A 15,000-nucleotide genomic window follows, 5' to 3' on the forward strand; every position below is an offset into this window, starting at 1 on the left:
ACATGTAAACAAAAAGCCCCAAAATGACTTTAGTCTGCACACACACACCCACACACACATCTACACACCAACGTGTGTGTGTGTATGTGTGTGTGTGTGTGTCAGGGGAGGTTCTACGAATTCATCAAACCCTGCAGATTCCCATTGATTTTTGTGTCCATTAGCACAGGACTGTCTTTAATGCTGCTCAGATCTTCACTTTGTCCTGCTCTGATTTTCATCCTGGTGTTATCAGCATACAGAGAGGGATCTGTTTGCCGTGAAGAAGGATGTCCAATCTGTCAATAGCATCATGCCGTCCCCACCAACAATCCCGAGGAACCTACGAGACATGAGAGCTCAGGAGCTCCCTGGTTAGGAACTCAGATTTACAGATAGTGACTTGCAGAAATATGATGTGAATGCACAGAGAGAGAGAGAGGAGGGAAGAGAGAGAGAGGAGGGAAGAGAGAGAGAGAGAGAGAGAGAGAGAGAGAGAGAGAGAGAGGAGGAGAGAGATAGGAGCTCAAGGTGCCACTTACCCTGGTAGTCGAAGCCTATAGCAGCATAACTAGCCCTGTCAATGACGGACGTGTTTCAGCGCTAAGCCATAAAGGATCTGAACTTATTTTTCATTTCATGGGGGCTGTGAAAAAACTCAAGTTTGGTGGAAAATATCTTGGGTGATGAGGACATCAGGTTTTTCAGTGATAGTTTACATTCTGGTCTGGTCAATAACGTCCTCAACAGGTGGGTTTAAGGTGGTATTTTGTTTATCCCAGGAGCAACCTTTGACAAAGAACGTGTTCAGGATCAGCACCACGGACAGCGCTTATCTGGCCCCTTAAGCGTGTTCAAGTTGTAGCTGTAGCTCAGAGAAATATCAACACTTTTACTGTTGTTTTGATCCAGTTTACAGTTCAGAAGACACAACAACGAGTAATACACACACACACACACACACACACACACACACACACACACACACACACAAACAGATGGAGCCACGAGTCTGCTTTGAAGAGAAATAATTTCTGACAGAAATCCTTGAAGATCCTTCAGACTGGGAAGCGACCCAACTCATCATCCTGTGTGTGTGTGTGTGTGTGTGTGTGTGTGTGTGTGTGTGTGTGTGTGTGTCACTGTGTGTGTGTGTGTGTGTGTGTGTGTGTGTGTGTGTGTGTGTGTGTGTGTGTGTGTATGTGTGTGTATGTGAGAGAGTGTCTTTTTGTGTGTGTGTGTGTGTTTTAACAGACACTGTGTTCCAGTCCTGTGTCCTGAAGGCGTCCAAGAGAAATTGCTTCAATGTGTTTCTTCATGTGTGTGTGTGTGTGAGAGAGAGAGACAGAGAGAGAAAAGGAAAGTGGGAGTGTGTGTGTCATTATGGTTTCAGTCAGCTGTTGGGTATGAAAATGACAATTACAACCATAACACTGCGTTTGCTGGCTTGCTGCAGAGTTGTGAAATGAGTGACTGAATTAAAACCGAGACGAGACCGAGTAAAAATGCTTTCAATTCTGGGACGAGACCGAGACCTTCAAAAAGTTATCCCGAGACCGGTCTTGAGAGCAAGACCGATTTCGAGTACTACAACACTAGGCCAGCGACGTGTCGGTAATAACCAAGCGGCAACCTCCAGGGTTGAAAAATGACGCCAATGAGGAAGTGTATTCTATCAAGCCTATAAACCCCTCTATTTCAACCCTGCTCAGAACAGGCTGTTTCTGTGTCTGTACCTTTAAATGTAAATGAGCTGTGTCTGGCCACGCCCCCTCTCTGGAAGGACTTGGGTGTGTTGGGCTTTCTCGCTCCATGTCCTATTGTTTACGGTGAGAAGGCAGACTCAGAGGGCAGAACAAACACCTAGCTGTGGGAGTGTCACCCACCTGGGGGAGGGGTTACTGCCCTTTGTGATGTCATGAAGGGAAAATCTCCAAACGGCCTGTTTGAGCACATATTTTCTGAAAAGTGGAGCAGGCAAAAGACTGAGAACTGACTATTCTCCTAATGATTAAGTCTTAACCTAAAGGGCAAGGGTTAAATCCACCTCTCTGATTGGCTGTCCCTCTTTGAGCTTCATGTAATTAATCACATGATCACTGGACAGGTGCTCTTAAAGGTCTCGCCCACCTTGTTTTACATCGGAGGAGGTTGCTTGATGAATGATTCTTAAATCAGTGGATATTCAAATGTAACTCTGAGCCTGCATTCAGAGTAATAAGCTGCACGGAGGAACAAATTAGCGAAGAAAAGAACAATCTAACCAGCTAATGAACAACTTGACTGATTTTCTGACTCACTGACCGACCAACCAGGCAGCAAACAGGCCGCGAGCGCAGCCGCGAGCGAAGCGGAGAGACTAATGAAGGAAAGTGGAGGGACATTTAGGCAAAGTGAGAAAAATTTTCTCTGAGAGCTTCCAGTTACTTTCTTTTCTGTATTAGCGTGGCACACACACACACACCTGAACACACACTCGTGCAGACGGCGCCGTTGATTGTGTATCGCCTGTTTGTTTATTAGCTCTCTGATTGAGCCGCTCTGCCTTCCGCAGATTGGATGACCTTTCCAGATCCTTCCGCCGAGTCCGCTAAGTAGATCGGACGGCGAACGCGACGCAACGACACTTTATTCAGATTGTTACGGAGCGAGGGAAAAGCAGGCGGTCACATGTGTGTTTTTGTGTGTGTGTGTGTTGTGTCGCTGTTTGTACACACTCACTCTGCCTTCATTGGTTCAATTGAAGCCTCATCTCCATATAGTTTGTATGCAATTACATCTGAGCGGCGCGCTGAGTGCCTCTATATGATTGTGTCTGGATACTGAGTGCGACTAGCTGCAGCGTGTGTGTGTGTGTGTGTGTGTGTGTGTGTGTGTGTGTGTGTGTGTGTGTGTGTGTGTGTGTGTGTGTGTGTGTGTGTGTGTGTGTGTGTGTGTGTGTGTGTGTGTGTGTGTGTGTGTGTGTGTGTGTGTGAAGGATAATTTGTGAGAAACAGCAGCAATTCGTGTTGATGTGTGAGTTTATTTAGTGTGTGCGGAGCAATTCACAGTCGATTTTTGTGTCTGTAGTTCTTTGGAAACATTTGAGCCCGCCTGGTGTGTATGTGTGTGTGTGTGTGTGTGTGTGTGTGTGTGTGTGTGTATGAGGGGTAATTTGTGCCAGAGAAAAGCAATTCAAGCTAAATGTGTGTATGTGAGGCCTCATAGGTAATTTGTGTGAGCGAGATCTGTTGAAGTGTGTTTGTGTCTGTAAAATGACATGCATATACATGTTCATACAGATCTATAAGTGAGTGTGTGTAGGTTTGTGTGTGTGTATCAGGAGAGATGAGAGCGCAGGATAAGCGTGGAGTGCGTTTCTAGTGGCTCGTTGTCCGCTCACGGGGCTTTAAAGGGCACGTCCGTCAAAGTATAGAACAGCCGAATCTCATTCATCTGCAATAAACAGCTAATCACACTCACAGGGACATGATCCCATTCTCTCTCATACACACACACACACACACACACACACACACACACACACACACACACACACACACACACACACACACACACACACACACACACAACACCTCCATTCACTCCAAGAGGGCATAAAGTGCCTGAAAATTGCATATATTTCTACATTTTATCGACAGCTGCAAACTGCTATTGTTAGCATTGTCTTCCCCCAAAGAAGGAAACATTTTGAATCAGTTGGTTGAGAAGCTCGAGCAACGTGTACTCGCACTTTAAGTCTTTGATGTGGTGATTGAACTCAGAGCTATTCAGCGACATCAGCGTGGCTTTGATAAATGAAGTAATGACATGTCAGTTCAGTCTGGTCGTAAGGATCTGTCCTGTCCTTTCTTTCGAGATTATTCTTATGAGCAGTGTGTCATGTGACTGACCTCCTGTGTGCCCTGGTCTTTGTCTTCCAGGCTGAGCTGATGTCCAGTCAGTGTGAAACCCAGCGCGCTGCCCTGGAGCAGATGGCCATCAAACTGAGCAACTTGCAGTACCCCTCACCGGCCAGCAGGAGGAACTACAGCCAGCTGGCCAGGAACAACAGGTAAACACACAACAGCAGAAAACAGGATGTGCAAACTTTCAGATCTATGAGGGTGCTATAAGATATGAAGAGGAAGTGGAAACTGCATTTCAGGAAAAGCATCCATTCGTGTTTGTCTGGCTGGTTGCATACGATGGAAAGGTTTTGCAGGTAAAACTGATAACAGCAATCTTCATCTTTTAAATTTGGTGCTCAGAAAATCTATCCATCATCTGACAAGTATTCATCTGAACATGATTGTGTTTGAAAAACTGTCAAAGGTTGGGAAATGCTCCTAGGGTCATGAAACAGGCGGTGATGTCTGCAACCTTGAATGAAACCACGCCTTTTCAAAAATATTTCCACTCCATGCCATGTTAACACGAAAACGATCAACTAAAAACAGGATCGTTTTTTTCTTTTCCTTTTTTTTTTTTTAAAGGTGTATTTTGAGCTTTATGCCTTTATTTTAGAGATAGGACAGTGGATAGAGTCGGAAATCAGGGAGAGAGAGAGCGAGAGTTCAACGACATGCGGGAAAGGAGCCACAGGTCAGATCCAGACCCGACCGCCTGCCGGAGGACCACAGCCTCCACACATGGGGCGCTTGCACCATCTACTAGAATACAATTTAGAGAATGAGAAACAAATCCCTGCATGGCAAATCCTGCAAGTTGCACCAGAAACAGAGATACTGTAAGAATGCTCTCCTTTAAAGCCCCCAGGCTCCATTAACAAAAACAGTCATTTAACCTCATGATAACAGAGGAGATCCTTCTGCTCTGCTGCCTCTGTAAGTTACTTTGTTTTTATAGTTTGTTACTCTGGATCTGATCAAATATTTGTGCAACAGACGATAACAGAAACAAACGAGCTGATTGAGTCAGCGTCAGATCATCTCCTCCTTTGTTCAGCTATATTTTTTTGTCAATGAAATTTGGCGACCTAGGGATGTATTTTCCTCGATGGAGTACTATGCAGCCTTTACAGCCTGTTTCACTGCTGCAGGATAAAACAATCTACTGGAGCATTTAAATAAATATATACTTATGAGTTATTAACGACCTGAAAATGTGTAAAAATAACAGAGTTTAATCAGTTTCATAGAACAGACTAAAACCACCAGATGAAAGCTGAGACGCACCGACAGAAGACAACGAGACCAACAACACATCGACATGTGACACACACAGCAGATAGTAACCCCACACACACACACACACACACACACACACACACACACACACACACACACACACACATACACACACACACATGCACTCACACACAGCAGAGCATAACCACACACACACACACAGTTTGAGCGTTAACAGCAGTAATCTGGTGTGTCCAGGCTCGGCTGGGCGAGCAGCGTCTTTGGTCACGCTGCCTGTCGGCGCTTCATCCCGGGCTTTGAGGAGCCTCCCTCTGTGGTTATCACTCACACGCAGGGCACACTTACACACACACACTCACACAGACACACAATAAAAACATACTCAGAGTTGAGTGTATGCAGATGAAAAATGGAGTCGGTGGTGTGTTTTGTTCTGCAGACTCTGTTACTGTCGTCGAGTGTCGTTACATGAAGGATGTTGTGTCCTCTGTGTGGTTTAAATACAATAAATATAAGAGGTTCAGATGCATAGTGGAAAATTAAACACACACACACACACACACACACACACACACACACACACACACACACACACGTAAATGAAACACTCATTTATTTGGATTGTGTTTTTCCTCCTCTGAGGCTGCAGTGTAATTTTTCAGTAATTTACATTGGATATGTTGGACACTAATTGGTTATTCATATATCAACTGCTGCATTCAGATTTACGTGTGTGTGTGTTTGTGTGTGTGTGTTTGTGCTTTCACAGTGCATGTGTGTGTGTGGTGTGCTGAGTGCTCAGTGTGTGTGTGTGTGTGTGTGTGTGTGTGTGTGTGTGTGTGTGTGTGTGTTCACTGTGTGTGTGTGTGTGTGTGTGTGTGTGCGCTCTGTGTGTGTTCAGTGTGTGTATATTTGTGTGTGTGTGTGCACTCTGTGTGTGTGTGTGTATGTGTGTGCACTCTGTGTGGGTTGTGTGTGTGTGTGTATATGTGTGTGTGTGTGCACTCTGTGTGGGTTGTGTGTGTGTGTATATGTGTGTGTGTGTGTGCGCTCTGTGTGTGTTCTGTGTGTGTGCTCAGTGTGTGTGTTCAGTGCAGCGGTGTGTGGGATGAGTTTTGTGTTAATTGGATGTTGCATGTTTTTCCTTTAGCTGCTGTGATTCGGGCTCAGTTGAGATTTGTGGTTTTGGTTCAGTTGTGAAGAAAATGAAGGTCAGACTGAATTATTTACCGATCTCACTCGAAATATCTCTATTCTAAATAAACGCTGAGACAAATAAAACAGCGAGAGGTAATAAAGTCTGCGCTCCTCATGTTTCTTTTTACTGGTTGTGGTCTTTTAGATATTTGGTGTTTACATGATTTATTATTGCATGAGATGAACTGCATGAATGGATGAAGTGATGATTTTCTCAGCTGGTGCTCTGTGACACTGGAGATATTGTTAACTTCTTCAGGATGTCAAGTGAACGAACGAGTGAATAGATCCGTGCGTGATCGTCAGCAGGGGGCGCTGTGCTGCTGTTCAGACGTATAGCTTTCACGTCTCTGTCGGATGAATTAGAAAAAAAAGACGAGTGTGGGAGAATCACCTCATAAATCCGACCGAGTGTCTGACTGAAAGGTGACGCCTGCCAATACGACTCATTCAACCTTTCACTCCATCATCTCATCCCCCCTGTTCTCTTTCTTTCCCCCTTCCTGCTTTGCTTTATCTCTCCTTCCTCCTTTCAACTTTTCCTTTTTCCTACTTCCTCCTCTCTCTGTCTTCCTCTCTCTTCTATCGTTCTGTCTCTGATTCACATATCTCAGAGTTTGCTTCTTCTTCCCTCTCATCCTCTCTCCTTTCCTCTCCCCTCATTCACTCTCCTCTTTCACAGATCTCCCCCTTTCTTTTTTCTTTTTCTTCCTCTTCGCTCATTCTCTCCCCTCGTCTTTTTCTTCTCTCACCTTTCCTATATCCTCTTTTCCTTTCGTCAATCTCCTTCCCTCTTCCCTCCTTTCCTTTCCTTCTGCCTTCCTCTCCCCTCCTTTTCTCCCCTCTTCTTTTTTCTTCCTATGCCTCTTACTTTCTTTCATCTTGTTTTTCACTCCCCCTCAATCTCTTACTTTGTAATTTTTCTGTCTCCTCCCATCCTACTCTCGCCGTACCCTTTTTTCCTCTCCCTCCTTCTCTTCCTCCCTTTCCCTTTTTTCTTTCTCTCCTCTCATCCTCTCCCTCTGTCTCTTAACCTCGTCTTTTTCCTTCATCCATTTTCTTCTCTTTCCTTTCCTCCTTCTTCCTCTCCTTCTCTCTTCTCCTCTCCTCTCCTCCTACCTCTCCTCCTTCTTCCTGTACTGTGGATGATGAATTAAAACAGCTGCTATCGCCGTCACAGCAGCAGCGAGGACGAGAGAGAAAAGCAAGGAGAGGAAGAAAGTGGAGGATGATGGTGAATCCATCCATTCAGCCTGGATGAAAAGACACGGTGTGTGTGTGTGTGTGTGTGTGTGTGTGTGTGTGTGTGTGTGTGTGTGTGTGTGTGTGTGTGTGTGTGTTATTATAGAAAAAAAGTAAAGGTTACGCCTGGATGACTCTCTTGACTTTGTGGCGTCCAAATGCAGAGGAAGTGAAGTTCTATTGGTTTGGTTTTTGACCTGCAAATTTGTGCTGTACTAGCATGATTTTGAAAGTAGCATTCCCTCAGTGCCCCGTCTACACCCCCCTCCCCTCAATGCTCCCTCTAAAGCCACGCCCCTCACTAATATGCACAAGCGCCATTGGTCCAGAAGCGGACCTCAGCTCACGCTTTGAGTGAGGGCTAGAGCACGCAAGGGGTATAGAGAGAGAAGTGAGACAGGGAGGCGTGTGATTGGTTCATCAGATTGGTACCTCATGGCAGACATTGGTTGAAGTTTTTACAGACTTACAACTGATACAGATGACAGATTTTCTTTGTTCCTTTTTCAGAGAACCTGAGTTATTAATTTCTGTCAGGACATAAAGACAATTTAAACCAGAATCTTAAAAAGTGCATCTGGAGAAAATCACCAACCCTGACTTTCAGGTTGGGAAGGAGCCTGATGAGGTGGGTTACGTCTGTTGAAAAAGTACTGGGCATGCTCAGAGACCACATCCAGCTGCAGGTGTGATTAAAGCTGCTGATGTTTGTGTCACACCTTAAAAACAAAACGAAACAAGACCAGAACAGATCACAACTTCTAAAATATCTGAATAAGAAGAGGAGATTTGCACAAACCGCATTGACACCCGGTGTGTTTTATTCGCTCCGGTGTCGTCTGAAGGTATGACGAGGTAGGAATAAATAATGGATTCTTTTAATACCAATTTCCTCGAGTGACTAAATGTCAGAACGGCTCTCCGAAACACTCCCACGTGCTCCGTCAGCGCCGCGTGACGGGAAGCGATCCTGACACTTCAAACGCCGTCTAACTGTCCCGGTGTTGAACGCAGCCCTGCAGTGCCGCCACGTCGCTCCTTCCTCTATGATTTGTCTGTTTTCTCGTCCCCCTCGTCCCCCCCCCCCCCCCCCCCCCCCCACCTCGAGAGAGAGAGATCCTGTTTTACAAAGTGTTTAGTTAACATTAGTGTGAGAACAAGACGGAGACGAGGGAGAGAGAGGAAAACGACAAACGACAAGAGAAAACAATCTGTGCGAGTGTTGTATCTTCTTCATCTGTCTGAGGCGGTAAAGGGCCGCTCTGCTCCACGCATAATGAGGAACGCCGCCTCGGGGGGAAAGGAAGCAGCGCTCGCTTCCTGTGCTTTCTTCTTCTTCTCTGTCGAGTTTTTAGTACAGTGAGAGGAGGGCGAGGTGATGTGGGGGAGAAAGAGGAGGGAAAGATGGAGCGGAGGAAGGAAGAGCAGGGGGAAAGTTGGAGCTCGATTCCGACGCAGCTGAGGAGATGAAGAGGGAGGGATGGAAAGGACGAGTGAGCAGCGAGGGAGGGATTCTGAAAACATAAAGTTAGTAGAGGGGTGTACAAGACGAGAAAAATGTCCGTGTGGAAAGTAAGACGACATTAAGGAATGATTTAGTTAGAACAGAAAGGACACATTTGCAAGGCCTGGAGCCCTAAGCAGCTGCATGCCTTGCCTGTTGCTTGCTTGCTAGCACCTCTGGCAGTTGCTGGGGATCGAACCCCTGACCTCTCTGTTGAGAGAGAACCGACTCTACCACTGAGCCACAACAGCCATGTCTTATATGTATTCTTCTATATGCACCACCAGAAATTGTTCTTTGGTCCCGAAACTTAGAGGTGCAATGCTTTTGACAGCTTTAATAATGAGAGTAAGTTTTAAAGAAACGTTTAAGCTCGTCGACACAAAGACAGATTTGAAGTTTAGAGAGCTGGAACAATCCGTACAAACTGAGGATGTCAACAAAAATCCCCCGTCGAGTGAATTTTGCAGGTTCAGGATGAATCTTAATCCAACATGGAGAGATTCGATCATCGTCTTTTTTAGTTCCTCTAATTTTCATTCATAATTTACGCTTTCTATTTTTATTGCAAGTCAGTTGGTACGTGTATGCCTGTGTGTTTGTATGTGTGTCTGTGTTTACTTTTCAGTGTGTACTGTGTGTTGCATTCTGGGTAACTGTGTTTGTGATTCTCAGTGGGCGTGTGTTTTGCTTGTTTCATGAATTGGAGTCGTTGTTTTTTTTATGTGTGTGTTTTCAAGAGTGTGTCTTCATGGGCAGCACTTGCCTTCACTTGCGCGTGTGTGTTTGTGTGTATATGTGTGTGTGTGTGTGTGTTGTCGTGGAAACGCCGTGGGCCTGACAGAGCTGTCAAACTGTCGGCTGCGGCGACCGGAGAATTCCAAACAATTTCACCGCTAATGTTGAGAAACATGTTGGCGATCCCCGTCGAGACCTAAAACCAGGGAATATATAAATAATAAACACATGCACACACACACACACACACACACACACACACACACACACACACACACACACACACACACACACACACACACACACACACGCGCGCACACACCTTAACAAAACGGCTGACAGTAATGTGTGTGTTTGAAGAATCGGCCCCTGTTCCAGCAGCATACATATTTGATGTGATCCGGTGTCTAGGAGGAGGAGGAGGAGGAGGAGGAGGTGAGGGGACAGGACAGGGGAAGAGGAAGAGGGAGAGAGACAGGGAGGAGAAAGGAAGAAAGGGGTGGATGGAGGAGGGAGGATGGTAAGGGGACAAAAATGTGGGAAAGTAAGAGGAGGTGAAGAGAGAGAGTGAGGGAGGGAGAAGTAGAGGGAGAAATGGAAATGTCCTCACAAGAGGAGCAAAGTACGGGATGTTAAAAACTTCCTTTACTTTTCAGTTCAAACAGCAGCTTCATCGTCATCATGTTCTGCCTGCTGTCTCTCTCTGTATGCGCCAGGTTTTTATATCGACGTCTCTCGCTCTCTTTGTGTTTGATCAACATACAAGACGCACACATCCCCAATTCCTGCAGGACAAAACGATATTACAATCAAAAATAACACAAAGAGAACGTGTAGATCAACTCAATCATCTCCTCTTTTCCTCTCTCCAGTCTGCAGGAGTTTGAGGCCGAGTACCAGGAGCTCTGGGATTGGCTGATGGACATGGACGCCATGGTAATGGACAGTCACCAGCTGATGATGTCAGAGGAGCAGAGGCATCACCTCTTCAAGGTAAGACCCAATCGATGCATGTCTGTCTGCAACTCAGGGACCCCCCCCCACACACACACACACACACATCAAAACCAGGTTACCATGGGAACCTCTTCCTCTTGTTAGATACAGTAGAGTCTTTCTGTTGCTTTTTTGTTCCCCAGTGACTTCACACTTTACAGCTGACTCTTCTTCTGTGAATCAAACATGTCTGATGGACAGTAGCTCAAACCGATTATTCACAATCCAAACTGGACTTTTCTCGTCTTGAGTCGTATCTTCAGTTCTGCGAGGCGTGCTCCGATACGCAGGGATAACATGTCATGCCAGAAATGCCTCCACATGACTTTTTAAGAATATTTTCCACCAAATGTTTGATTAATACTCAACAAATTCTGAACTGAGGATAAGAACAACCCTGTCATGGTCACCCTTTGGCCTCTCATACTGTCATACTGTACGCCATGGATTTGGGGAAACCAGGGTCAGAGGTGCTGCTTATCAACAGGCGAGGCAGGCAACTGCTTGGAGCCCCAGACCAGTATGGGGGCCCCTGAGGGCTCACTGACTTCAAACCACAGCAGCGGCTTTTTGCAGTGACAGTAGGTAACCTCCCTAAGTGGGCCCCATTTAAAAGAACTCGTTCTCGATGCCTTGCTAATCGTTGCATGCGTTATTGCTGTAAAAAAACAGAGTTTGTCAAAGAATGGCGACTCAGAAAAATGAAGAGGAATTATCCGTCTAAAGGAGAGAAAACAGAAAGAGGAAGATGAGTAAGCGTCTGGACAATGGCAGACATCATAGTGATGGATGCGGGTTGTAGGGCCCCCCACCTTTCCCAATATCTCAACTATCTTACTGTAGCAGGACTGCTTTTAAGATTTAAAGTTTAAACTACATTTCCCATCAGCCACCTGTGCCTCCGTCATGGTGGCACATACGCAATGACTAAATATGTACATTTCATTCCACATTTCATTCATCCTTCAATTTGTCTGTCTCCCTATCCCTCCCTGCACTCCTCCCTCTGCCACACACACACACACACACACACACACACACACACACACAGACACACACAGACACACACACTCACACTCACAGACACCACTCATACCCCGTCTTCATCCTCACCAAGGAGAATGGGATTACAAGGCCTAGCTTCCCTCATAACCATATCATAGAGGTGTGTGTGTGTGTGTGTGTGTGTGTGTGTGTGTGTGTGTGTGTGTGTGTGTGTGTGTGTGTGTGTGTGTGTGTGTGTGTGTGTGTGTGTGTGTGTGTGTGTGTGTGTGTGTGTGTGTGTGTGTGTGTGTGTGTGTGTGTGTGTGTGTGTGTGTGTGTGTGTGTGTGTAATGACTTCATGCAGCAAAATGAGATAGAGTGATCTGAGTCATCGTCTCTTGTCCTTCACATACATGTACACACACACACACACACACACACACAAAATTACACGCAGGCACAGACAGAAAAATCGACGACAAGCTGAAAAAAACAAGATATTTGTTGAAGCAGAGCTCGAACACTTCAGAAGTATTTCATATTTTTATGATAACAAATGAAGCGATGAGCCGGATTGGAGCTCATACTGTGTGTTTATGCAAATGAACTCATTTAACACGTGTGTGTGTGTTTATTTCCTCATGCACACTTTTTGTCTTCTTTGGAAAGAAGCTGTTGGTGACGAGCGTACGGTGTGTGTACACACCATGAAACACACACAGCCACCCGTTAAAACACATATATATGCACACACGGTAACGACCGTCACGCAGCTCGCACACACTCGAGCGGCTGACATCTCATTCTCCGCTTACCCAGAAGGCATTGCTGTGAACCAAGACACATGCGTAACTTTGTGTTGTTTTCTGTTCTTTCTGCTTCTGAGTCTAAACTTTTTCTTTTTCTGTGTGTGTGTGTGTGTGTGTGTGTGTGTGTGTGTGTGTGTGTGTGTGCAGACATGATTTATTTAGCGGCCGATGAGACTCACCTGGCCTGCAAATTATTGATAAGTGTAAAGATGAACCTAATTTCTCCATAGGAGTCACACTTAAATATTCATCTCTGTATGAATATTCATGGTGGCGATGATGCATGCATGAATTTTAGATGACTCTGGAATCGCTGGGCATTCTTCTTCTTCTCTCTCTCTCTCCCTCTCTCTCTCTTTTTTGATGTGTCAACTTTCCTGTTAAAATATTGATGTGGAGCTCGACAGCGTCTCCTCGCCCGGTCCAAGGTCGCTTTCTTATACTGTTTCTCCTCTCCACCGAGACTTCCACAGACAGGGCGGCTGTATACTGTAAGCCGCTCAAACGGGGCTATTTTTATCTTATATATCACTTTCTACTCGCCGGGTCTGTTTCCTTGTTTCACTCCCGGCTGAAAGATTCTCATGCCCTTGACTTTAAGGGTTATTCTGGTATAAGGAGTAAGTCTCCTGAGGCGAGGCGCGACATAAAAAAGAGCGATGTGGAAGTGTCAGAAGAAGCAACAGAGTCCTCTATACGACGCTATAATGAGAATATTTGTCTTTCTATCAATGCTACATGTAGTTGAACAGAATCTCAATCTAAACTAAAGAGTGGAGAAGAACATACTGGAGAACAGGAAACATGCAGCAGCAGGTTCATTAGAGCACGGAGATGGTAGAGGTGGCGTGCAGACAGTCTATGGTCGTGCAGCGATCACAGGGAATAAACGTCACCACCCCCTCCCACTCGCTCCAGGTGAATTCTCCTGATTATATCCTGCTGTGTTCTCACATCAGCTCACTCTGACTTTCTGCAGAATAAATACGAGGAGGCTGGAGGAGAAACTCCGGGTGAAGAGAGAAACATTCAGCTGTTTGTGTTCACACATGACGCTCCTTCTCCTGGAAATATCAGGAGCTTTGGTGCAGGTGTGGAATCATTATTTCTCAATGGAGTGTGGCGGCTGTAAAGAGAGCCACCGTCACTGTTTGTGGTTCAAAGAAAATGATCTTTTGAAATAAAAATCTGAGCCTGTCAGTGACATAAAGCAAGAACTTTTCTTGAATAAACATTGCAGCCATCAGAGCCTGTTTTACACCTGCAGGCTGAGGCAGTCTACTGAAACTTCCCAAACTTTCTGTGCCTTTAAGTCAATCAGACCTTAAAGTATGTTGAAGCAGGGCTCTGTTTTTATGAACTACCATGACCTCTCGAGGTAAAGATGCTGCAGAACACGGTGAAGAAACTCTTTTAGTAATTTTGAATGTCCCGCAATGTTGTTTTTTCAAAGTCCCAAAATAAATGAGCTAATTTTAAGTCACTTTGTATTTATCCATCGTTCAACTTTTTTCAAGGAATCTGTCTTTATTTAACTCGTATTATCCAGCAAACAGATGCATGCTGGGAGATTTCGTGTGTATGTGTGTATGTGTGTGTGTGTGTGTGTGTGTGTGTGTGCTGCCTAAAAGCTCTAAACCTCTTGTTGTGTTTTTCTGCATTTTCTTTTTCTTCCTCCATGTGACCGTTAAAGAACCTCGCTGTGCTCCACTAAAATGCTGGGGGGACTCGACCCCGTCACCATAGCAACGCCAGGGCCAGACCAACAAAAAGTTGTTCTTTTTTTCCGAGGTGTGTGTTTGTCTGTGTGTGGCGTGAAAGAACGGGGGGGGTTATGTGTGTGTGTGTGTGTGTGTGTGTGTGTGTGTGTGTGTGTGTGTGTGTGTGTGTGTGTGTGTGTGTGTGTGTGTGTGTGTGTGTGTGGATGTTTGTGTGTGTGTGTGGATGTTTGTGTGTGTGTGTCCTCCGGAAAAGCAAATCTGGGCTGACGGTTGTTTCTGCAGGCTTGGCAGGCCGAGGCTCTACTGTTTATTGTGATCTTAGATGGAGGCACTTATCAACCTTAAAGAGGAGGAAGGAGGATGATGAGGTTTGATACAGATACTAGTGTGTGTGTGTGTGTGTGTGTGTGTGTGTGTGTGTGTGTGTGTGTGTGTGTGTGTGTGTGTGTGTGTGTGTGTGTGTGTGTGTGTGTGTGTGTGTGTGTGTGTGTGTGTGTGTGTGTGTGTGTGTGTGTGTGTGTGTGTGTGTGTGTGTGTCTCATTTGTGTTTCCAGTTCTTTCTTCTCAGTGTGATTCATGTTGTTTAAAGTCTGCCACTCTGTTCATCCTCTCTCCCCTCAGTGTGTGTTTCATCTGTGTTTTCCCTGATTGTTGGTGTGTCCAGATGGTGTGTGCATGCG

General features: G+C 45.5%; 1 protein-coding gene across 1 annotated transcript in view; it reads left to right on the plus strand.

The window, feature by feature from the left end:
• akap6 (A kinase (PRKA) anchor protein 6) overlaps window positions 1-15,000 on the plus strand; it is a 158,122-nt gene that overhangs the window by 81,337 nt on the left and 61,785 nt on the right. Inside the window, exons 14-15 of the mRNA XM_020652723.2 lie at window positions 3,903-4,033; window positions 10,683-10,803. Coding sequence (XP_020508379.2) covers window positions 3,903-4,033; window positions 10,683-10,803 — 252 coding nt within the window. The remainder of the gene's footprint in view (window positions 1-3,902; window positions 4,034-10,682; window positions 10,804-15,000) is intronic.

This window comes from Labrus bergylta, chromosome 18, assembly GCF_963930695.1.
Source record: "Labrus bergylta chromosome 18, fLabBer1.1, whole genome shotgun sequence".
NCBI lineage: Eukaryota > Metazoa > Chordata > Actinopteri > Labriformes > Labridae > Labrus > Labrus bergylta.